Source organism: Styela clava, chromosome 9 (assembly GCF_964204865.1).
Source record: "Styela clava chromosome 9, kaStyClav1.hap1.2, whole genome shotgun sequence".
NCBI lineage: Eukaryota > Metazoa > Chordata > Ascidiacea > Stolidobranchia > Styelidae > Styela > Styela clava.
The window spans coordinates 1546677-1572808 of record NC_135258.1 but is presented as its reverse complement, the minus strand read 5'-3'; the positions used below and the strand labels follow the sequence as shown (position 1 = coordinate 1572808).

Sequence of the window (26132 nt, the reverse complement as noted above, 5' to 3'; positions counted from 1 at the left end):
GATGTGCAGTATTTCATAGTATTAACTGTATAATGTATTGCATTTGAGTTATTGCCATAATTATGATGCCATAATCATATTCAATGTCATCACAATCATATTCAAAAAGTATTTGAAGACCTCAATATTATTTGAAAAGTATTATTTCCAAAAATTGAAAATATAAAAATGGAGGCGTCACAAAAACGAGACGATAAAAAATCAAGATTGTCACGGAAACAAAACGGACCGAAAGAGAGAGAGTCGTCTACAAATTTGTTAAAAGATTCCACCCTTGCGCCGTCAGGACATCCTGGAATTATGAAAGATCTCTCGTTCAAGCGGGATAAAAGTAATCGCGGATTGTCAAGCGACACAGATCTGACTGGTGAAGGTGATACTTGGTATTTATTTGATTCCATTCAGTTTTCATCCTGCATTATCTTGGACTAGCAAGACACAAAGCTAACCAAACATAATTAGGATAAAGAAAAAACAGATATGAATATTAATGGTGGTGCAGCCACGATATATTCCCCTTTTTAGCGTAGATTAGGACAGGAATGGGCAAAATGTGCCCCACATTCGGCCAGCCAGAGCATTTTACTTGGGCAACCCATTTTTGATGAGAATTAAGAAATTTTTCACAACTGCTCACAAAATTTAAACTTTTTAGAAACTATGAATTTTTATTTAAATAATGTTGTTATTTTTTTTCATCTTCATCTTAACGCTGTAACTGCCATTCAACTCTGATGTCACAGTCAGTTTCTCAATTCAATCCTTTACAAAAAAGATTTTGCCTACCCTTAAGTTATGTTGAATTAGGTTAGATTATTGCCTGATATTTTGCTCTATATTTTTTTCTAACAATTTTATTCTGAGATATTTATATCAAGCTACTGAACTGAAGATCTGACCCCCCCCCCCCCCCCCCCCCCCAGTTGCGGCAATGATTTTCAAACTATTTAAGCCGCGATTCCTTTTTAGAATTAAGGTGAGAGAATGTATTTAAAAAAAAAACGATGACGTGGATGGGAGGTAAATAGTAAATTGAAGATATAAAATAAAGCAAAATTTGTTGTAATTATTTTAGTGCAGTTGTTTATGGATGACGAGATGTTTAATTCAAGATTTTGTCGTAGATAAAGCGCATCATAAATTGCCAAATAAGGTGATTCATTCATTATTATTTAGAGTCGAAAAGCTATATTATACCTGAAAAAAAAACGGAAATTTATCGAAGGCTACTTGCTGCAAGCAAATGTGTGAAAAGCTCATAAAAAATATATCTTGCTCTTATCCTATGAATTTAAATTTTAACATTTTTCCACTTCCAGAGTCACTTCCTCCACACGTCAAAGACAGACTCCACCAATTATTTGCTGAAATTGAGGGGGAATTCACGCAACTTTACAACGAAAACTTAGAACTCAGGAAAAACAACATGGCTTTAAACGAGAGATTACAATCAGTGACGTCAGATAAGCACACAGAATCTGTAGATGGGTCACAAAACGGAGCTGATAATAAAGTAAGATTTTGTTAATTTTTTGTCGGGATTATCATAATCTATACTAAATGTCGTAATTCTGTCAGTTTTTGTTTTGGTTATGAACTATGATTTAGGTACGGTAAATGTATTTTTTGTGTTTGTAGTGCAGGTTGGCGGAATAATCTTAACCTAATGTAAGTGTGGTAATTCTGTCAGTTAAGTAAATTAAAGTGAGAATTGTTATTAGGAAACTGGTTGGCAGAATAATTGTAATTTGATCAGAAGGGTAATAATTCTGTCAGTTTGATTCAATTTTGTTGGGAGAATATTTTCAACTTGATTTTACCAAGATAATTCTGTCAGTGAAGTTAGGTTACGACTGAAGTAGAAGTCATGTCAATAATTAGTTTGGTTTTGGCAATCCCCTTTCGCAAGTTCAAGTTTTTGTTCATACTTGATCAGTTGTTGGTTTTTGTTAACACCCATCGTTTTTCTGTTCTTGAAGACCCAGGAACACAGCGTCTTTGATCGGCTTTTCCCATAGGTGGTTAGGTGTGTTGGTTTGGCTGGACAGATGAATCAGTGACGTAGCCAGGGGAAACGTAAAAAAAATCGGGGCTCCCGAAGTATGTGAACCAAGATGGCGGACATCGGAATGTAATATGTGTACTAGGTTAGGGTTAGGCCATAATTTTAGGTATAAATACTACGGGAGGCTCTTGGCTAGTCTTCTAACTGATAATAGGACTAAAATAAGGAAAATTGGAAAAAAATTATCGCCTAACCCAGGGTTGTCCAAAACGAATCGAATATTCGAATATATTCGAATATCATAGTATTCGAATACCTTTTCGGCTGATTTTCGAATAATTCCGAATAGTAGCCACTTTTCGCCGTAAACGTGGTGTTTCGTTTTACGGGAATCTTCAAACGACTTTTTACGCTGTCTCACGCATTGTAATGACGATGAAATAGAATCGGCACTTTGATTGTTTATATTCTGTGCGATCGCACGTCGCATAGTGTTGCGACACATTTGCACGTTTGCGTGGGTGGACATTGCCGACATTCTTCGTCTACGAGGCTTTTAATTTACAAATTTATTTCCATCACGTCGAAAAATTGACAATTACCGCTTTTCTGGGCCCAATTTTTTGGCCTGATTATTTTTTTGGGGGCGTCTAATTGAGAAAGTATGTTTATTTTATTTCTATGTGGCCTGCTTATTAGTCTTCTCAAGCATGATTTGTGTAACCTTATATTTGGGTCTTAGGGTCTGCCAATCATGATATTTAATCGCAGGCCGGTTATCGTTACTTTAAAGAGAAACATGGCCACCGAGTGAAAGTGATTTGTGACCCTTTCGTTTTGCCGATTCAGCAGAACACGACAGGGACAGGAAAACACAGCTGTGAAATAACCCGTGGACGTACAGTGTAGTACTTATCACATTCCAAAATTATTTTAACATTCGGGTTAATAGGTTGTCCAAAATGATTGCCGCCTTACAACCTAAATTTACCGCTCAATTGTTAAAAATAGTTAATTCTGTGAGTATGATTCTACCAAAGGACACATTTTTCTACCAGTCTTATTGGAGGCCTATATGGAAAAAAAACTTTTTTGACTGCTAAAAATAGACATCGTCCTATTTGCCATGTGGACTTATTAGCCGGGAAATACGGTATTTATAGCCGTCATTGTTACGATATCCAATAAATTGGCACAAGTTGGAAAAACAAGTTGATTTATTAGAAAATAATTTCTGGCAAATAATTTTGATAACGATAGTTAAAAGTATCGATCCTTTACCAGGATGATTTTTTGTTGCGCAAAATAATCCAATCCTTGACTGGTACCAGCATTTAAAATGTCATGTCGTATTAATTTAATTCCGTTCAACGTAACTCATTGTTGTATGGACAATCTGTGGACATAAAATGTGTGGTAAACTGACCGATATTATTAAATATTGATTCCTATTTTCATATTGAGAAAATAATGAAAGTATTAATACCAAATACCACGGGTATTTGTGGACATGAAATACGTGGTAAACTGCCCAATTATATTTAATTTTGGATTCGTATTTACAAAATAATAAAACTATTATAATTCTAAAATGCAACGGCGATCTGTGGCCTTAAAATGTGTGGTAAACTGCCCGATTTACCAACATTTGAGTTATGATTATAGAACTAAATTAACACGCTAAGGCATTTTAAATAGTGGTATCAGTCATGGATTCGAATATTTTACGCAGCACAAAATCATCCTAGTAAAAAGTCCATACTTTTAAATACAAATCAATGGCAACCATTATCCAAATTAGTTCCCAAAAAGCGGGATAAAGTATAAATTCTTTCTCCGACCTGTGACAATATTTTCGTGAGTGCGAAAATAAGAATCAAAAACTAATTATATTCGGCACAATATCACGGCAATCTGTGGACATAAATTGTGTGGCAAACTCTCGATTAATATTAATTTTTGATTCCTATTTTTGTATTTACAAAATACAACGGCGATCTGTGGACTTAGAAAAGTCGGAAAAATAACTCATACTTTATCCCGCTTTTTGGCAAATAATTTGGATAATGGTTGATATTTAAAAGTATGGGCGTTTTACTAGGATGATTTTGTGTTGCGCAAATATTCAAATCCATCACCGATACCACTATTGCCGTATTAATTTAATTCTGTTAACATGACTCAAGGTATATAAAATATATACTGCAATAATCTGCAAATATGAAATGCCTGGTAATATAACTAACTTGTAGATAGCAGTTATTCCATTGCTTATTGTATGGAAATTCCTACATACATTTAGATAAGCTTCAATTAGTGAATTTTATTTTCGAAGTATTCGAAATTTCATATTCGAAAAAAATAATTTCGAATGTATTCGAAATAGTGAACTATTCGGTATTGGCCATCCCTGGCCTAACCCTAACCTGTTACCCATGTTACGTCCCGATTCCAGCGTTCGATCGGACCCGCTAGCTGTTTCAATCCAACTTGGCGAAAAAAAAAATTCAGAACCCCCCGTTTAAAAATTTCTAGTTACGCCCCTGAGATGAATAGATGTAGAACGTCATGCGACCCGGCTCCGCATTCAGGCCAGATATCCCTTATTTTTGGATCAATGCGTGCCATGTAGGGGTGTGTTTGGCGACTCCACCCATAGTGTAAATTAGAGTGCGTGCACCTTGTAAATTTGGGCAGGGAACTTTCAGTTTTGCTGATTGTGGTGGACAGCCTCCCAGGACCAAGTTTTGTTCTTAGTGGTGATTTGGTCAGTCAGAGTGGAATTCCCATGAAATGTTGTGGAATAAAATATTATACATCAATCCATTATCTTAGCTTAAAGCCAAGGTGATTGGGATAATTGCTTGAACCCCCAGATTTGGGGATTTTCATTTTTGCAACCCGATTAGGAGATTTTAATCCCCTGCTGCAATTATTAAAGTAAAATAATCCCTAAATCCAGGGATAATACATAATTTTAGATAAGCGTCTTACATTTTAAGGTTTTAATAATATAAACGAAATGGGGTAATGGATAGGACTTAAAGAAATTGGTTGTTATATTATTTATTATAGATATATATTGTGTTATATTCGTTATATTGCTATACTGTAGAAACTTTTGAAAGGCTCTAAATATGAAGAATCCAACTTACGGAAATTGTTTTGGTAAAAATATTGCTTCGACTAATGTAAGATTTTTTACATACGAAACTGAAAACCTAAAAAACGTGTGTAGTGATATTTGTTTAAATTAGATTAATTTAATGCAGTGCTCAATATTACAATATTCAGATTAAGAGCATTAGACTGATTGCAATTCCACTGCCGGTTAGGGTGACAATGCTTTCCAGCAATTTTAGTATTTTTGACACAACATACTGTGACATGCGATACAAAACAAGGCGTTAAAATGCAATTGGCGGCATTATGATGCAGCATGTGGTATCATAGCACAAATTGTGGCATGATTCATAATTCCCAAACATGACGCAATGTTGCCATTTTTGAAGCACATTACCATTATAAATTTATGCTTGCTTTTCAATGATGATAATGTCTGGAGCCGGTAATCTCACCCCACTTAAGTCTATAACAACAGACTGTCACGTTACCGAGTTAATTTATTGCAAAAATGACCTAATAAAAAGGGCTTTTTGGAAGGCTCTTTTCAAATTGAATTATTGTTAATAAGATTATAACAGTAGACTATCGTGTCACCGAGAAATTTCGATTTGTGATTATTATTAACAGTGGTTCCGAGCCTTCTTAGTGTAGCCATCACACTTCTGATTACCCCTCGTGGGTTCGCAGTTTCAAATCCTGTGGAAGAAAATAATGTGCGAGATTGTTCTTGGACTTTTTGTCGTCACAGTAGGGTTCACACAATTATGGGTCGGTTACTGTTTATGCTTGTGGATTAATTAACTGGTTATTCATTCCCTGATGGGAGGCCGTGGTTCACCATATAATTAAGCCGTATTAATAAAACTATCTCTATCGGTATGAACATGAAAGACTGTTGATAGTTAGTTTCTTAGTTGAGATTTACTGTAAGTTAACTGTGATTGGGAATTATTGTTGTATGAAAAATGCGTATTTCAGGAATTGAAATTTCTGTTTTTATATAGTAAATCTGCATCTTTTAAAGAAATGTAGTATTTTATCTATAAACAGCAATTTTTCGTAGCTTGAGACGCTTTTTAGATTGTATAACTATTGAAAACCCTGACCTGACCCGCTTGTTAATTAAAATTTTCTGGACCCCTGTTTTAAAAATTTCTGGGGGCTCCCGAAGTATGCGAACCAAGATGGCGGATATCGGAATGTAACATGTGTACTAGGTTAGGGTTAGGCCATAATTTTAGGTATAAATACTACAGGAGGCTCTTGGCTAGTCTTCGAACTGATAATAGGACTAAAATAAGGAAAATTGGAAAAAAATTATCGCCTAACCCTAACCTGTTACCCATGTTACGTTCCGATGTCCGCCATCTTGGTTCGCATACTTCGGGAGCACCAATTACTGACTATGCCCCTGGATCTAACATACAATAGGCACAATTTGTTGAGTAAGGTCAGAAAAGACAGTTCAAATTAAATAGTAGTTTTATAAGTATTAGTGGCTGCTATTATCAAGTTCTGTTCACAGTGTTATTGGTGACGATATAAAAAAGCTCCTAAATAAAAAATCTCTCACTGAGCATTGCTCAGGTATAAATAAAAAATCTTTTTTTGCATTGATTATTTTCAACAACAAAAATTTTCCTCCCCGGGGGGATTTATTAACGTTAGTTAAATTTGTCATCTCACATGGGATTACGTGGCATTTTAACACTCTATGATCAGGTCTAAATCTGTTATTCTGTCTCTGAGGGATTAGTTGACATTTGATGCATTGTACTGCTGAAGCCAATAAAGATTTTTTGAAGTTTTTGTTTGAGTTTTCAATCAAGTAGTGTGAAAGGCGTCATCCATTAGGGATCTCTGAAATGGATTGAATATTTAGATACATTTAGAATTGAATAAATTCTCTTTGAAAATGGAATGGATGGAGTCACAAGGCTTAGTGGTTAAAGCTTTAGACTTAACTATGTCGGCATCCGATGTCTCACAACTCGGGTTCAAACCCCATGCCCAGGGTGTAATGAATTTGAGCAAGCAGGGCCGAAAATGAGACTGCGTTTTTCTGTATCATACATTTTTCATGCAATGTTATTTGATAATATTCCTTTATCGCTCTGACCCTCTGAGTTGCTTCAAAAATTTATTACCTAATTCAAACATTTTTGTGGGCTCTATGAGGTTCCTTCTTACCTGAAAAGTTTATGTGATGACGTCATCAAAATTAAAAAATGCATCATGTCGTGGTTCTGTGACTGCGTTTCAGCGATCTCGTGGTCAGACTACCGTAATTATGGTTGTTTTGAGCTGGGGAAATATATGGACGATAAATCTTAAGTTTTTAAAGATTGGTCTTTGCTTGTCTGGAGCCTTTTTCACAGTTAGAGGTGAGAACACCACATAGAAAGCGTCACATGTATGTCTGACTGTTAGTATTAATGTGCTGTGGGATAAGAACTAATTGCTTCAACCTCTGATTTAAATTTAGACGCATAATTATAGGCTCAGGTTGTTATCTTAGCTTAGAGATAATTATATACGTTTATACATGAGGAATGGCCTGTGATATTGTTTTAGAAATTATGCTTGTTTTCAGCATTGGAAATAGACTGTTGATATTATTCAAGACCAAACATGACCTGTGTATGAGTCATGAGATTATAACTCTGTTTATGCTTGCTGAATAGATGGCCTGTAATATTAATTACATGTACATGACACGAACATGTGTGTTTAAGCATGGAAAAGAATCAGCTGTGAATGTTATACAGTGTTCAGTCATTAGCTGTATAGGAAATAATTATCTTTATTTTTCTTCCTTCGTTTTTAGCATGGAAAATGATAGATTTCCATGGCCCAGACATACCCTGTATATGAAATAATATAACTCTGTTAATATATAAATGCTTATGGAATAGATAGCCTGTGACGACATGTGCATGATATGATTATGTGTGCTTATTATTAATAAGCATGGGAAAATGTTGACTATGAATCTTATTGCTTGGCCCAATCATATGCTGTGCGCTTATATCACTTCTATCAGTACCTAGGGATTTGATGTAAACTACAGGCTTGCTAGCTAGCGAATCTGCTTACAATGTAAGAATTAGCACTTTTGGAAAGCTGCTGAAAGTATGTAATTCAATAAAATACTTTCAAGAACAGTCATTATAGCAGTAAGCCATTATGAATTTATAAAAACGAAATAATTTTTGTTTTATCATAGCTGAGGGTATTTAGTTGTATTACAGTAAAGAAGATATGAATGGTTTATCCTAGAAATAGCACAATATGTTCATACCCTGACACCATGTTTTCTATCCAAATAGGAATTCTATACCAGAGAGGAATTTGGCTTTGTATTTGCTGTAGCATTACTAATATTCTTTAGTTAGAACTCTAATACCTACTTTTTTATGCACTCATTGAAGTACTTGAACCGAACAAAGGCAGGCATAACAATATCTAAGGATCTCAAGAAGATCCGATAGGATTTACATATTTATCTCGGGGGGGGGGGGGGGAAAGTCCTTATGACGGCTTATCCATATGGCGAACCACGGCCTTTGTCTGGTTGCCATTCCATGTCTGGTATGGGATTAGTTAGCGAGGTATTTGTTTTCGAAAGCATGGACTTGATTGAATAAGGTAAGTGAATACAGTTTTTTATGAATAGGAAAGAAGGAATAAAGAATTCCAAAATGAAGGATTTAAAAAAAAATGCTTTGGTACCACTTTCCTAATAGTTTGGTGGCCACCAGGTCATTATATCGCAGTGACATAAAACTGTCATTTTATTTCTTTGTTTGGGACGCGATTCTGCTGAAGACACATTTAATATTGTTTATCTGCGAGTTAATTGTGTTTTCACAATGACCTCATTGTTTGCTTAATAATTGCATGAATCACTCTTGCTTATTTTGTATTATGATGTAATACCTTTTGAAATTTGATACTATGATAAAGATTGGTCATGTGTGGACCATAACTAGTCTGTGTGTGCTGATATTAGTGTTCCTAGGAAAGTTAAAATTTAACTGTCATGATTTACCCCGGATAACCCCCTTTTTTGTAGAAAAAAAACTTTCAAGCAGCCAACTTATTTCAGGGTAAGGTCAATATTGACTGTTATATCAAAATTCTGTTTACAAAAAGTTCACATAAATATGGACTATTTGTACATTGAATAAGGTGACAACATTTCAGCGATCCTATGGTCAGTATACCGTGACTGTAAAAAACTTGATACTGCTTCGTTTTCCCCTTCGTGTCTATATATTTGAGCATAATTCACTTGCTGGATTTTATCATTGCTTGTAAAAACTCAACTAGTAATATTTGACCCCAAATTTTGCTGTTTTACTTTAATAAAAGGGGAACACTCTTTTATTTCGCTATGCTTTTCCACCAATCTTTTTTGTGAACCTAATGTTCTAACGCTTCATCACAGGGGGGGGGGGGGGGGGGGGCGAGGTTCTTGGACCAGAAGCCAAAAATTTTGCCCGCCAAGAGTGGCAGGCCATGGTGTCGTAAAAAGTAACATTATATTATGAACACAATAAGCGTCTTGCCAAAACTGAATTTGATCGCAATCTCAATAAATTCCTTGAACTATTTTTTAGCAAAAACATCAAAATTTTGTTTTAATTTGGTTGTGGCAGCATCAGGCAAGCCAGATTGAATTACCCAACGTATTTAGCCCGCAGGTCGTACTTTGCCCATTTCAGCCTTACCATACTGGTACTGATTCTTGACTTAAGAATGTATTCACAATAGGAGATGATTTAGTTTTATCATTGTTTGTATAAACTTGACTCGTTAATATAAAACACTCAATCCACTCCAATATGCTTTGTATTCATTTAATTACTTCATGTAGGTCTCACGTAAAATGATAAGCTTTCAAATGACACTTCAGATGGTCGTTGGATATTGCATTGTTTTATGTGTGACGATACCAGATAAAAAGGATTCTTTTTAAATTTACCAAAACAAGAAGATTCCAGTATTTTCTGGGCTAGTAACTTATCATATCAGTGACTTCTTGCATTGATCCTTGTGTAGATTGAAAAAGTATCAGTTAACCCTTTTTTTCCGCTGTATACAATCGACTTTATGTACCATTTTATAATATGCAATGACCAGTTAACCAAACGTACAAGGAACACCCCCAATATCTCTTTAAAAAGCTTATTTTCGCGTCTTCCTACTAAAACGCGCCCAAATGACGTAGGCGAAACCGTTCGACCCTACGCGTGTAAGAAGAGAGAAATTTCAAAAAATTTTGAGAGAACGTTTCACACTCTTATCGCTTCGATGAACACGTGTTACAAAGAAACGAAATTCCAAGCGCTCTTCTGAAAGAGGGTTACGTCACCTTTGCAGAAAAACCAGACTCAGCTTCGCAAGCGAAGCGAAACGCGAAATAATCAATGATATGTGAGAGCATGTCCACGATAGTTGTCTGGAATCTTTGTTTGTTTATTATGTGCGCGAAATTGTTTCCCGCTCGTTCAAATGACTTATTTTTGAAGTAATGACAAATACTTTCGTGTATCTCTAAGCTTTGAAATGCCTACACAAATAAAATTCACTTAGTAGTAAAATAAAAAATTTACAAAAAAACAAAATGTTGACAGATCAAGCACGGATCATAGTTGGATTCTCAAAATGATTTAGTTAGTGCGGAATACTTCACAAAACATGAACATAAACGTAAAATAGTCCGAAAATAACTATTATGACCAAGGATGGTAATACGAATATATATGTTATACGGAACAAAAGAGTTAATAAAAATTCAAATCTCGCATGGAAACTAATAAAAATTAAATTTAAAAAAATATAAAGCAAATCGTTGTTTATCTCAACGTTCCTGTATTTCAAAATTGGACTGTTTGAAATTAGATTGACTTCTCCCCTTGTTGTACACAACCTCATCAGTAATCAGTAATTTATTTTTCCACATTGTGAATACACAGCACAAAAAAAAGTAAGGGGCTCCCAAAGTATGCGAACCAAGATGGCCGACATCGGAATGTAATATGTGTACTAGGTTAGGGTTAGGCCATAATTTTAGGTATAAATACTACGGGAGGCTCTTGGCTAATCTTCGAACTGATAATAGGACTAAAATAAGGAAAATTGGAAAAAAATTATCGCCTAACCCTAACCTGTTACCCATGTTACGTTCCGATGTCCGCCATCTTGGTTCGCATACTTCGGGAGCACCAAAAGTAATATGGTAACTCAGGTAAAGGGAGGCGTGACATAAGTCTTAACAATAATAGATAAAATATTAAGGGGCTCCCGAAGTATGCGAACCAAGATGGCGGACATCGGAACGTAACATGGGTAACAGGTTAGGGTTAGGCCATAATTTTTTTCCAATTTTCCTTATTTTAGTCCTATTATCAGTTCGAAGACTAGCCAAGAGCCTCCCGTAGTATTTATACCTAAAATTATGGCCTAACCCTAACCTAGTACACATATTACATTCCGATGTCCGCTATCTTGTTTGGCATACTCCGGGAGCCCCAATATTAATATATAAATCAAACAATAATTGTTAAAGGAAGTTAACGTCAAAGTAAGTCGAGGCGACCCGGATACCCATAGGATGCATGATCCAAGGAAAAACGAATAACAACTGAATTGAATAAACTTGACTATCGTAATTATAAAGCACTCAAATCCACTTCAATACGCTTTGTATTCAGTTAATTACGTCAGGTAGGTCTGACGTAAAGTGAAGAGTATTCAGACGCCACTTCAGATGAGTAATTTGTTATCGGATTATTCAAAAAATTGTAATTTTGAAATTTCAAAACAGGACAATTCCAGCTCTTTAAAAATATAACAGCTTCACACGTATCAAATGTAAGGAATTCTTTAGTATAAATAAGTCAGTCAGAGACAACGTTGTTACAGAAAAACAATTACTGTGGGGTAGTGGTTGCCCGTCCTATTTTGAATATTTACATTTCATCTTACTATCTGGTATTTGTAGCTTATTGTTAGCTAGTTATTTGGGGCTCAAGACAAATTTCAAAAACGTGACTTCAAAAGTTTGAGAGCCACTGACTTAGAGTCATATTTTGCTTGAAAACTGGCCAAATCGTTATTAAATCATTTATCATATAAGCCAAGTACAGCATTGATTTTGCAATAACCAAAGTAGCGTATAATTCACCACTGTTGAGTCATAAAGTACTTCCTGGATTGTGACTAAAACTCATTATTACCACATAAAGATCACCTGACATGTGGTGAGATGAGTCTATTATTATCTGGAAATATATGTCGAGTCATGTCACGTATGGCAACCAAAAGTTGTTTAGCCTCGATCGCCCTCGCAAAATGGGATTATTAAAATATTCATAAAATAGGTTCAATTAAGGTTGTACAAAACATTTGAATATCTGCATTAATTGTAATTTATTTTCTTAAATTTAGAAATATTTTAGAAAAGTTTCATTTGGTAAATTGAAAAATATTTAATTTTTAGCAATTGAAGTCCCCAAGTACGGCCAAAAATGCGTCCATTTCATTTTGTGAAACTGTAAAATAAAAAACAGTCGACTCATTGCTTTTATCAACTTCCTGAATTTCCTTATTCAAGCTCTAAGCTAGCAATCCTAAGTTGTTTGTTCTCGATCGCCCTCACAAAACGGGATACGGTATTGTATCGATTGTATTCAATATTTTGGATTCTTGATTTTAGGATGTCTTGTCTTCTTCCCCCATATCCCGCCCCCCCAAAAAAGATGCAAAGATATATATTTATTCAAGCGGCCTTTTCTTGTTGCCCTTCCGACCTGATTTGATTATAGATAATCGGTATTTGCTGACATGTATATCTGTGCTATTGAATATTTTATAATATGGGCGCGAAGAGGACCAATGAATCATTTCACTAAGTTTATGTTGAGAAAAAATCGCTTTTCTTCTTGCAACAAAATCGACATTTCAACAAAAATTTGCTGAACATTTATTCCATAGAAACATTTTTTATGACTTATCGTAAAACTACAATATGTTGTGGGGGCCTCACTGTTTAGTCATAAAGTATTTCCTCAGTTGCAACGAAAACTCATTATTACCACACAAATATGTGGTGCGATGAGTCAATTATTGTTTTGTCATTATCTTGAAAATGAATCGAGTCACCTAGCTATTCGTTCACTCGTTAAAATACTGACTTTGGCTAATTTTATAACTGTCCAAAGAAGCAATTACGGCACTAAAAAAATTTAACAATGGTAGCGGTGAAATGTAGCAACAATGCAGTATTTCGAATATAACATTATCTATAAGTTCCAATAGATAATTTTCATTTTCATAAATTTTTGCGGGGCTCTAAAAATAGTGGTCAACCAGGTACTTCCGAAGTATGTGAACCAGTTTAGGGTTATGTTGTTATTTTATTCTGATATTCCTTATTTTAGTTCTCTTACGAGTTCGGGGACTGTCTGTGTTAGCCAAGTGAATATACCCCCTGCCCATAGGTTTCAGTCCCTTTACACAACTTGATGTGAAATTAGTTACCTCCATATTGGTACACATACTTCTGGAGCTCTGTCAACCTTTCCATGGGTTCAATAATACCAAAAGCTCAAGAACCCCTGGATATGGCCATTTTATTTCAAGCTCCAAATTATAATTTATATTTCACACACCTTGAGAGTAAAGTGCCAGCGTGTGACCTCAAATATAAGGTCAAAAATAAAGTCTTAAAATTGCAAAAGGGAATTCATCGATGCCATATGTTGTTTTGACCCTCACAGATGTATTAAATGAAGTAAAAATACTTACAATTGCTGAATCAAAAACAACAAAATTGGTAAGATATATTGAGAACTAACTTTGTAACAAAATTGAAATTATGAAGAGACTTTATGAATACCCTGTATATGGACATTTAGCCAGTGCAATTCGTGACCTTGTTTTTGTGCATATAAGATCATGTCACGTCTGAGTGTCTGGCATCGAACGTTCTACTCATCACATTCTCCTTGCTGGCATTAACGACTGAACTCTTGAATATTTCATTACTTTGACAATTTAAGTGTAATATGCATCCAAGAAAATAGGCCCAAAATAAATGGGCGTGTTGAAGGTGTGTTTATTTTCGCTTAAATGGAGCAGGCATAGGAAAATAGGTTTGAAATTGAATGAGTGTGTTTAAGGAACGGTTATTTGACTTTAACTAGCATAAAATGAGCAGCTGGCAGACATTGGAGCTTACGCAGGCAATGCCATTCTAGAAACATTCTTCACAAGGCAATGTAGCTCATAGATGTTAGTCAGGGATGACCAAAACCGAATATATCATTATTTCGAATACATTCTGAGAAAACATTTTTGAATATAGGATATCGACACAAAATAAAGGTCATTGTTTTCTCTGTTGTCTGTCACCAGCTGAGATATTGTTCGTTTTGATTTGCTTGTCTCCTATTTTTCAAATAAAATTTTTCTGAATTATAAGCTTGCCAGTGTCTTTAATTAATGCAAGCGCGCCCCTAATTATGTCTTATGATCAAAGTCACCATTGCAATGCTGTTTGGGAAACCCTGGTGCAGAGTGAAGTAATTCAAAATGTATAAATACTATATATTTGTGACTGCTTGGTGATACCTTGCTCAGAGTGAACACATGTACACTTTATTATAAATATACTAACCCTGTTTTTTTCTGTTTCCAGGCCCTCTTGAAGTCCAAATCCGGTTTGACATCAAGTCAATTCTCTCAGAAATTAAAAACAACGTACCGAACCGGGACAAGTAAACTAGTTTCAAGCTTCAAGACTTCTGCAACAGCTACCTGTTCTGTCACGCAGGTCAGTAATTGAAATATAGAGATGGCTGGGCCATGAGGCCGTGATAGGCTCCAGTAGAGCTTTCTAGGAGGTCCATGGAGCAATTATCTCCGGGCCATGATAGGATGAGGTATGCTCTTAAACTGGGCCCTTGGTTCCTATAGGGGTCACAGGACAATGCCCTGGGATTAAAAGCAAAGCTAGGTGTGTTTACCGAAATTGGGGTTGGGTCGCAGAGTGTTGACTCTTTGGAAAAGGCTGTCGCTAGGAATTTTTCGGAGGGGTTTTGAGAATTCTAACAACTATCAGGTATGGCTGGGCATTTCGAATCGAATAGTAAATTATTCAAATCGGTTCAGAGCTAAATTTTGAATCCCCGCCATCTTGTTTTTATCTTTCCGCTTATGGTCGAGGTGAATTCCCCAATTTCTTTTTTCATTGGAGTCATATTTTTTCAACGAAATTCTAACTATTCTCTGTAGTGAGTTATTGATTAAACGTGTTTGTTATTGTGTGTGAACGCTCAGTTGTCTATCTGAGTGATGTATTCTATGTCTTCAGTAATTCATTTGTTAAGAAGACCAATTACTATAATAAAGTCGCTTACAATTATATATTTTCGAGTATTCGAGATTCGATTCGAAAAAAATTATTCGATTCGATTCTGAAATCACAAGGTATTTGAAATAACCAGCCTTACTAGCGAGTTTTGCCAGAGTATGGAGGACCCAAAATGTGTGTCGAGCTATGAAAAATTGCTCTTTTTTTAAGTTTTAAAGTTTTTACTTTGGAAAGGGGAAACATAAATTTTGGATACCACTAGAATGAAATAGATGACTTTGGATTTGTGGAAAATTTACACATTTCTGCATCATGTCACGAAGAACTCTTGGTTGACAAAAATTTTCACTCTAATTCCATTTCAAAATTAGAAAACCAAATTTGGCCTCAAAATCTTTGCCGTATGCGTTTCCTTTAATAATAATTCGCAATGCTTAGAATAGCACCCAATTAAACCGTCTGACATGCAACATATACAATTATTGATCGAATATTTCCAAATCTATAAATCAAATTTAAATGACTTACAATCCCTGGAAAAGCTATAATTCATGAAATTAATTGCTAACGTTGGCATAATAGTCTAAATTTGTTATATTGATTAATGATTATTTCGGGAAATTTTATGCATGAAGTGTCGGTACTAGGCTATTTATATATTTATGTTAAAGTATTATATTTATGTTATTGGACCTGTTTAGTGGCCATAACGATCGTTTCAAAATTTTGTTGTTATTGTTATTTGTCTCCGTCTCCATTTTTAAAAAATCGCTTTTCTCTTCGAATACTGGACCAATTGCTTTGATATTTTCAGTGGTTAAAGATAAAATTTTTCTCAATAAGGCTATTACTTTTTTTTCTCGCTATGACGTCATCAAAATTATTGCCACTGGGTGGCGCCACGTGTCCATATATTTGAGCATAGCTCTCTTGTTCTGTTAAAATATTAAATTTCCATGATTTTATGTTAAATAAATCCATGAGAATCTCTTTGAAACTCGAACTAATTAACATCCCCAGATTTCAAATATTGATTACCGGTAATTTTGGGAATATCAGCATAAAATTACTTGTGATACAATTGTACAATCCCTACCTTAGCTGGCTAAAAAAATTTTCTCGAAATAATCTTTCGATAGAGATGCAAGAAGATATCAGTTAGCATGTTACTTGAAAAAGGTTGATTTAGTATTGTCAGGGAAAAAGAAGACGGTGCTCCCGAAGTATGCGAACCAAGATGGCGGACATCGGAACGTAACATGGGTAACAGGTTAGGGTTAGGCGTTATTTTTTTTTTCAATTTTTCTTATTTTAGTCCTATTATCAGTTCGAAGACTAGCCAAGAGCCTCCCGTTGTATTTATACCTAAAATTATGGCCTAACCCTAACCTAGTACACATAGTACATTCCGATGTCCGCCATCTTGGTTCGCATACTTCGGGAGCCCCAAGAAGACAGTGGCTCCCAACCTTTTTAAAGTGATCCAAATTAATATTTTAAAAAAAAAATTTGTAAAATTTCACAACCCAACGATAATATGCTCGAATACTGTACTAAACCGAATGTTTATAGCCGCGGAATTGAATAACGAATACAAAACAATTTAATATAACATTTATTCCAACATGACTTTCAAACTCGCACAAATGAGATGGTTTGCCATCAGCGAGGTATTGAAATCATTGCGTTGCTTTACCCAAAAAAGATGCTGTCAAGTTATTGGATAGGATAGGATTTACATATTTATCCCGTGGGAGAGGAAAGCCGATAAGACGGCTTATCCATATGGCGAACCACGGCCTCTCGACCGGTTACCTTTCCAAGTCGGGTATGGGATTAGTTTTACTGTATTGTTTGTTTTCTGAAGCATGGACTTGGTGGTGGAGGAAGCCGTAACCGACCAGCGGTTACATGAACCACCCAACGACGGCGAGGAGTCCAGCAATCCTCTCGCACATAACCATCCCTGCATGGGATTCGAACCTGCGAACCCACGCAGAGTAATTAGAGGTGCGGTGGCGAGCGTATTTCTAACGCTTAGCCCGTTGAGCCACACCGCCGCGCTATTGAGCTGTGATATTTCCCAATTTTCCACATATACCGGTACACTTACTAGCGAGCAACACTTCTTGTCACACATGTCGTTTGTATTTATAGCTGCTTTACAATGATAATATTATTAGGCCCAATTCCTATGTCCCTATATTTTAGAGAATTGTATAAAATTTTAGAATGTATTCAAAATTTTTAAATTTAAATTCCAGATTTTCAAATATTTATTCGGTTATGGCCATCCTCACTTATTCCGTTTATACATTCAATTTAAAAACGTAAATGTTGAATTTCAAATTATTTCTTTGTGTAATTTCAGAGAAGCAAGAGACACGATTCGTATTCCTCTGAACTTTCGCCCTTTTAATTAAATTCTAATTCCAGACTGATTTAATCAATCAAAACTTAATCAATACTTAGTTACTGAAACTGCTATAATGTGAATTAGAATTGGATTTACCAATGTTGGCATCGCAGTTTAAAGATCTGACTGCATTCCAAGAATGAATATTGTTTTTCTGTACATTACACATGCAATTTAATCCCTGATTAAAATTTAGGGTACTCCCGTAGTATGTGAACCAAGATGGCGGACACCGGAACGTGGTATGTGTACTAGGTTAAGGTTAGGACATAATTTTAGGTACAAATACTATGGGAGTCAATTGGCTAGTCTTAGAACTCGTAATAGAATTGAAATAAAAAAAATATTGGAATAAAATTATGGCCCAACCCTATCCTGGTACACATACTACGTTCCGGTGTCCCGCATCTCGGTGTACATATTACAGGAGCGCCAAATTTAGTATATCTATGCTAAGATTAAAACAATGAAAATTGATAGTTAAACCAAATCTTAAAAAAGTAAAAGTAACTGTCCGAAAATAACATCTCTGAAATAAGGGTTCAAGACAGTGTCACAATACATTCAAGTACTATTTGTAATTGCAAAAATTTCTTTTGCTTCTGAAGGAGTATAAATGACTCTGCTTTAGGCAAATGACATAAAAATTGATCATTTTTCACTGTGTAATCGAATCCTAATCCTTGATTTAATCAATCTAATCAATACTTACAGTAGTTACTGACACTTTTGTGATCAGAAGTCATGCAGTTATGGAATGGTTTATTATGGATCAATGCCGGCAAGCAAAAATGGGAATAGGATAGGATTTACTTATTTATCCAGGGAGGAGAGGAAAGCCGATAGGATGGTTCCATCATATGGCAAACCACGACCTTTCGTCCGATTGACAGTCCATGTCGGGTATGGGATTCAGCCAGTTATTAGTTTACGACGGCATGAACTTGATGCTGATGGAAGTCATAACTGACCAGCGATTACTTGGGAAATTAATTTAAAATGCAAATTAAATATTCCTAAATTAAAAGATTCACTTTACTGAAAAATACCTAATTTTCAATAAAACATTCAGTTCAATTCAACCCCTGTGGCATTCCCATTTGTCAGATTTTTGGCCGAAAAACCCCATTATTTCCATTAACACATTGTCGCCACTATATTTCCAGACGCAGATCAATACCTTGCCAATATGACATTATAAAAACATGTCAGTATTTCACGATTGATAAAAGGGGGTGTGTCACTTGGCTACACGCCCATTATTGGATTTGACTCTTTATACCACTGGTTTCTATTTTTTTCTTAGAGCAGAACCCGCAACTAGACATTTCATATGCTTGTGGAAACCCTGTTCAATAGTTTAATTGCTTTTTTTGTTTGAATTGTATAAACTATGAATACAAGAGAGCTATGCTCAAATATATGGACACGTAGAGTCACATAATTTTGATGACGTCATAGCGAAAAAAAAAGTAATAGCCTTCTGGAGAAAATTTTTATTTTTAACCACTGAAAATTTCAAAGCAATTGGTCCAGTATTCGAAGAGAAAAGCGATTTTTTAAAAACGTGTCAAAGAACAAGAACAACAACAACATAATATTGAAACGATCGTTATGTCCACTACGTGTCCAATAAATATAAAAGCAAATTTAATACTGACAAATGTGAGCTTAGCAAGTTTAATAACAGGAAGTATATATTTGATATTTGATTGTATTTAAACAATATAACCTACATATAATAAAATAGTTTTATTTCGAAATGTAAATTTTTTGAATGCCTGACTGTACTGGTGGAACCACTGCTGCAACCACGGTTGAAAACATTGCCCCACATGTTAGTTTATTATGGCGTTCTTTGCATAAAAGATATAAAAAATGCCATATAAAACATAACATATAATCTTTTTCTTAGGAACTCCGAGGTCACAAAGATGGCGTTCTACACGTTGATGCCTCCCCTATTGTTCCTGCAACCGCTGGATCTGCTTCAGCCGACCAGACGGCAAAGTTATGGTAAGTTGGTCATAATGTTAAGAGTTTTTTTACGCTTCCACTTTGAAAAGGGTCCTAATTGGCAGCCACTGAGGACAGAAACGAGGCTTTTTTCACTCTGAAAAAAAACCTGAATAAGTTGATATTTTATATATCAAAAAATTGAAGTTAGGTGTGTTTTTATCGATATTGGAGGCAGTGTCGCATTTTATGGACTCAATGTCACAATTTTGAACTTTGGGAGACAGTTTCCTCAAAGTTCAAAACTCAAATCGTGACCGAACTCAAAGTTTTTGTCAACCGGGTGTGGAAGTCATTTTCAAGCAGTTTGTCAGTTTTAAATTTTTCAACTCCCTGGCGCTCCACAACATAACTAAATGCAACCACTTTTTCAGGAATCTCAACACAGGTCATTGTTACGGGACGTATCGTGGCCACACGGGGTCAGTAAACTGTATTCGTTTTCATCCCACGAAACAACTAGTCCTCACTGCATCTGGGGACGGTAGCGCCCACTTGTGGCCTTTTGAATCACCTATGACATCATCACTAATGACATCAGCGGATGAGGAAATGCAATCTGACAGAGATGAAGGTAAGTTTCGATTTTATTGAAATATAACTGATCCTCAAACTGGCTATATGTGCACATACAGCCAGTATACACATGCAACCAAGTTATGCCCAATATACATGCACAGCCAGGGATGTTGAAAATAATAGTAATAGAATAAATAATATTTTAAAACTGGATTTTCATTGACTTGATTCGATAAAATATGGGTATAAGGAAAATTGGGGCTCCCGAAGTATGCGAACCAAGATGGGGGACATCGGAATGTAATATGTGTACCAGGTTAGGGTTAGGCCATAATTTTAGGTATAAATACTACGGGAGGCTCTTGGCCAGTCTTCGAACTGATAATAGGACTAAAATAAGGAAAATTGGAAAAAAATTATCGCCTAACCCAAACCTGTTACCCATGTTACGTTCCGATGTCCGCCATCTTGGTTCGCATATTTCGGGAGCACCGGAAAATTTTTCATGAAGACGTCCATATTTTCACATTTCATCTGACGCTGATGCAGAGTTAAGGATATCTACAGGTGTTCTTGATCCACAGAGATATATGATAAGAAAAATTTAGAATAGGTTGGAATTTGTCATTTTGAGCAATAGACAAGAACGTAGCCAGGTTTTTTTTCGAGGGTAGGAATCCCACTCCCCCACATTCGAAATGTAAAAAAAAAAATTATGTATGATACATCTGTATGATACATAGCCATTTTCGTAACTTAAAACGCAAGATTCCTGAAAAGCCACATTCCGGTTAGTTGATCTAAATCGACAATCAGAAATTTTAGAACTTCCTCTTCAAAATTACTGGCAATGCCACTAGCAATAGATAAAAATTAAATTTAGAATTTGGTTAACTTTAGAAACCAAAAACAAAAAATTAAAACTTTCGTTTACTATTTCAAAGTCTTCTCTTTCTTGCAGAACCCTTAGATACTGTGGACACGTCGGCGTCACTTATGCGTAGTTTGTGTCACATGTCTGCAGTGGTTGCCTGTGATTGGTTGATGGACGGGCAACATTTTGTTACGGCTTCGTGGGATCGGACAGCGTGTCTTGTAGACTCTTCAACTACTCAAGTCGTGCAGACGTTGAGCGGACATGACCAGCAGTTAACTCATGTTAGGTAAGTGTATATAATAGTGTAAGTCAGCCGTTCTCAACTTTCCATGGGTTGTGGTAGCCCCCATTCCGGAGGTTTTCAGCACTCATGGCCCCCTTTTTATTATTCCAGTTGTATTTATAGTGTTATTTTGATTGGTGTGTTCCAAATCCCATTATGTTCAAACAATTCATGCTCAACAAAGTGAAAACACCCTGTGAAATAACCTTATCAAGCGATGAAGCTAGAATGAATGAGGAGCTTCTTGGTAAAAGGAAACATATGCAAACGAAATTGCATTGAAATCAATTTTGCGCCTGGTATCATTTATTTCCTGTTATAAAATCTTAATTTCCGTTCGTGTTTCTGTCTCTACCCAAACTGCACGGATCGGCCATTTGGCATCTTTTCATCAAACTCAAAACTACTCAGAGCCGCAACATATACTCTGTCAGTGGCTATTAAAACTCTATGAAAACCTCTTATGATGCAATAATTCAGTTTATGACAAAATGAAAATAAAAAGCCACATGTGCCCTATTTTTCAGATGTCCAAACGGATCTAATCTAAATCCACTCATTTTATTTATTTATTCTCAGTGCACATCCTCAACACAAATTGGTCGTAACTTCATCCCGAGACGCAACGTTCCGAGTCTGTGATTTCAGAGTGTCGACGTTACATTCTGTCATCGTGGGCCAAGGTCATTCTCACTCCGTGACCTCTGCTGTCTTCACCCAAGATGATAAGGTTGGTTGCATTTTTTTTTTATCAGCAAAGTTTTCCTCTGCACAGGTCTCTGTACAAGCGGCTACTATTTTAGGACCATCTAGAAAAAGTTACATTTTATGCACAATATTTACAGTGTTACAGAAGCAAAAGTGGAAAACAACAAGTCTCGTGCCAAACTAAATTTAATTGCAATCTCAACAAATTTCTTGAGCTATTTTTTAGCTAAAACATTAAAATTTGGTTTTAGTTTGGTTGTGGCAGCATCAGGCGGGCCATATTGAATCACCTTAACGGGCCAGATTTTTCTCGCGGGCTGTAGTTTGCCCATGTCAAAGTAAAACCGTTCAATATTAAATATCGTGCTCGAATCGTACATAGGGAAAAGCCTCATTACTGTGAATAATTGCACTTTAATCGGGGCTCCCGAAGTAAGCGAACCAAGATGGCGGACATCGGAATGTAATATGTGTACTAGGTTAGGGTTAGGCCATAATTTTAGGTATAAATACTACGGGAGGCTCTTGGCTAGTCTTCGAACTGATAATAGGACTAAAATAAGGAAAATTGGAAAAAAATTATCGCCTAACCCTAACCTGTCACCCATGTTACGTCCCGATGTCCGCCATCTTGGTTCGCATACTTCAGGAGCCCCCTTTAATCACCCTCAATATTTTTCAGATTGTTAGTGGGAGTGACGATCGTTGCGTAAAAGTCTGGGATCTCAAAAACATGCGATCGGCAATAGCAACGATGCGTTTCGATTCTCCTGTCAACAGGCTGAGTGTCAATCAGAGAGGAGTTATCGCCATACCTCATGATAATAGACAGGTAGGGAAAATTTTTTTTGGGGGGGGACGTCAAGAAAGGGGAAAATTTCTTGATTTTTCTGCCAACAGGCTGAGCGTTAATTAAAAAATCAAAAACGAGTTATTGCAATTTCTCAAGATTATAGACAGGTAGGGAAATTCATCATCTCCTCATTCTCCTTTTAACAAGCTGATAGTTAATCAGAAAGGAGTTATATTAAAGGAGAATTTTTTTTTATTTCCTCGAGGGGGAAAACTTGTTAATTCTCCTGTCAACAGGCGGATAGTTAATCATTAAACCCCTTTTTCACGGGCGGTATAGAGATGGGGAAACTTCTTGATTCTCCTGCCAACTGACTGAATGTTAACCAGAAATATGTCATCGCTATACCTCATGATAATATACAGATAGGAAAAAAAAACATTTTTTGGGGGGGAGCGTAGGAACAAGGGGAAAAACTTTTTATTCTCCTGCCAACAGGCTGAGTGTTATTCAAAAAGGAGTTATTGCAATTTTATTTTTTTTGGGAGGGCCGCAGAAAATTGGGGAAACTTCCGCAGAAATTTTTTTTTTTGGGGGGGTTTGGCTCGTTCAGTCCTCTATGAATGTCAGTGGCTGCTAAGAAATATCCAAGGCAAATGATGAAATGTTATATTTGTGCAGAGAAATTTATTTTCAATGAACTTTAATTAATCTTCTCTCTGATGCCATGGACTGTCTTGTTAGCGGATCTAAGGGGGTAGGAATAAAAAATTTAAAAAAAATTGTGGGTTTTAATTGGTCTGGGGGAAAGCAAAAATCAAATTACTATTTCGAGTGCATTCTGTAATAATATTTTCCAACGTAAAATATATTTTGAATTATTTAATCAGGTTCTTGCATCTATGTTAAATAGCTGGCTAACGTCTCATCAACTTTCCTCTCCATCGAGCTGAAAAGGGAATTCCTGTCCTTATTTGAATTTTTTTTTTCAGATCCGATTATTTGACATGTCTGGTGTGAGGCTAGCTCGGTTGCCACGGGATCGCTCGTATCACAGGCGAATGGTTTCTTCAACGGCTTGGGTGGATAGTGCACACTCTAGTGGACACAAAACGAAATTATTAACGGCAGGCTGGGACAAGGTCGTGTTAGGATGGGCGGTTAATATTCCTAATAGTTTAATTAACCATGTCAAATGATGAAAAATTGTATTTTCTGATATTTGTTTAGATTTTATATTATTTTATTGCCTTTTTCATTTTTTTTATTGAGGAGGGGGGGGCTATTCACCATCAGTGGTGATTTAATATTGATGGGGGGTAAAAATAGGGGGTCTCATGCATATACGGTTGATAAACTAAAAGTAGTCTTGTCTCAAGTATTGATGTGGAATCTGGGTTAAAAAAACTTTTGTGGTTGGGTACAGTTAATCAAACTAGCCTTGACTTGACCTTGAGACTAAAATTGACTTTGAGCTGACCTTGACCTCGGCCTTTTTGACCTTGAGAGTGAAATTAGCTTTGACTTGACTTTGTCTTTACTTTTTTGACCTCGAGAGTAAAATTAGCTTTGACTTGACCTTGAGTTTACTTATTTGACCTTGAGAGTAAAATTGACTTTTAACTGACCTTGGTTGATCTCAGCTAAGTTTTCTTAGATATTTTGATCATTTCAATTCCCTGTTTTTTTTTTCTTGAGGGGGGAGGCTTTGAAGATACAGTGGTTACATGAAATGGGCAGGGGGTGAAAACAGATTATGTTCAATTTTAGTATTTTGACCTTGAATCATTAAGCCATGACCTTGAAACCCAGAATGAGTTTATTTTTGTAATTAACTGTTTCGCTTTGCATAATAATATTTACCCATTTGTCATTGAAGACAGTAGTGGCAAAAAGTGTTGTGCATTTTAGAAGTCTAAAGTTGCTGCTGCTCTTTGAGTAGTGTGATGGTGGGGGGAGGGGGAGGAATTAAAAAATAATTCGAAAGCAATCAAAGTTAAGAAATTTTTAATTTTTTTAATTTGGGTTCGAGTTTTAAGTTAATTTCCAAACTGATTACGATGAATTATTTATGATTAAATATTTCGTGTATTTAATATCTTTTTAAAAAACTGAATTTTTTAGAATTTCCCAAATATTGCTGAGTTACTTATTGCTTTATTACATTGCCTATCTTTTTGCTTTGCGTTTGATTTTTATTTCCAATTTTTTCGAAATTTTTTCAGGAATGTATCAATTTTGTCTTCTGCCCCTTTTATGGGCTTTATACCAGGGGTGTGCAAACTGCGGCCCGCGGGCCAAATGCGGTCCGTGAGGAAATATTGTGCGGCCCGCGGAGAAGTTCCAGTTTTGAATGGTATGCCCACGAAACGAGTTATATGGTTTAGTTATTCTGGTACGTGCGAGCAATTTCAATTCACTTGCGTCGCAAAGCCTATAACAGTACCCGAGTGCCACTGTAATATTAGCAAAACTAGCTAGCAAAAATTTCAACTACTTTAACTACCAGAAATTATACCCCAAATAAAAGTACGGCTCGCGGTTTCACCCAATTGCTTGAATCTGGCCCTCCTGTAATAAAGGTTGCACACCCCTGCTTTATACGACTGCTTTATATTGAGATCTTTGGCCTAGTTCAGGGGTCCATGAAACTGGGGTTCGTGGACGTCAAGGAGTCCGGGGAAATAGTTCTAGGAGGTCGGTGGGGGACCAGTAAACATTTTTGAGGACAAAGTGAATTTACTCCTTCACCCAGTACAAATGAGCATTGATTGTAAACACTTTCTGGGGGATACAAAACCTTACCTACTCCTGGGTTATAGTCTCCTTTAAAAAGGAGGTCATTACTCTATTATTTGACTTCTCCAAATGGCCCCATGTTCTCAAATCATAGTTGATTGATGTATTGTCCATGACATCCTTACTGCTTATAGGGAGCTTCTCTACTATGTGTATTTTAGCTAGCTCTTCATTTAACATTTTACTGCTTTTTACTGGCAAGCAATGCA

The 26132-nt window shown here is 36.0% G+C and overlaps 1 protein-coding gene across 1 annotated transcript; it reads left to right on the top strand.

Moving 5' to 3' along the window:
- LOC120339566 (WD repeat-containing protein 37-like) lies at positions 1 to 25707 on the top strand. Its single transcript, XM_039407722.2, has 9 exons — positions 1 to 373; positions 1320 to 1513; positions 14838 to 14972; positions 19844 to 19944; positions 20319 to 20518; positions 21425 to 21626; positions 22203 to 22353; positions 23014 to 23163; positions 24117 to 25707. Exons 1-9 carry the CDS (start codon positions 169 to 171, stop codon positions 24321 to 24323), a joined length of 1545 nt encoding a protein of 514 aa, XP_039263656.2. The 5' UTR covers positions 1 to 168; the 3' UTR covers positions 24324 to 25707.
- The last annotated feature ends 425 nt before the right edge of the window (positions 25708 to 26132 follow it).

Excerpts from the sequence above, each read along its gene's own strand:
- LOC120339566 (XM_039407722.2), top strand. The coding sequence starts at position 169 with ATGGAGGCGTCACAAAAACGAGACGATAAAAAATCAAGATTGTCACGG. Across the intron at positions 1,514-14,837 it reads AAAACGGAGCTGATAATAAA|GCCCTCTTGAAGTCCAAATC; the intron begins GTAAGATTTTGT and ends TTCTGTTTCCAG. Across the intron at positions 21,627-22,202 it reads CAGCAGTTAACTCATGTTAG|TGCACATCCTCAACACAAAT; the intron begins GTAAGTGTATAT and ends ATTTATTCTCAG.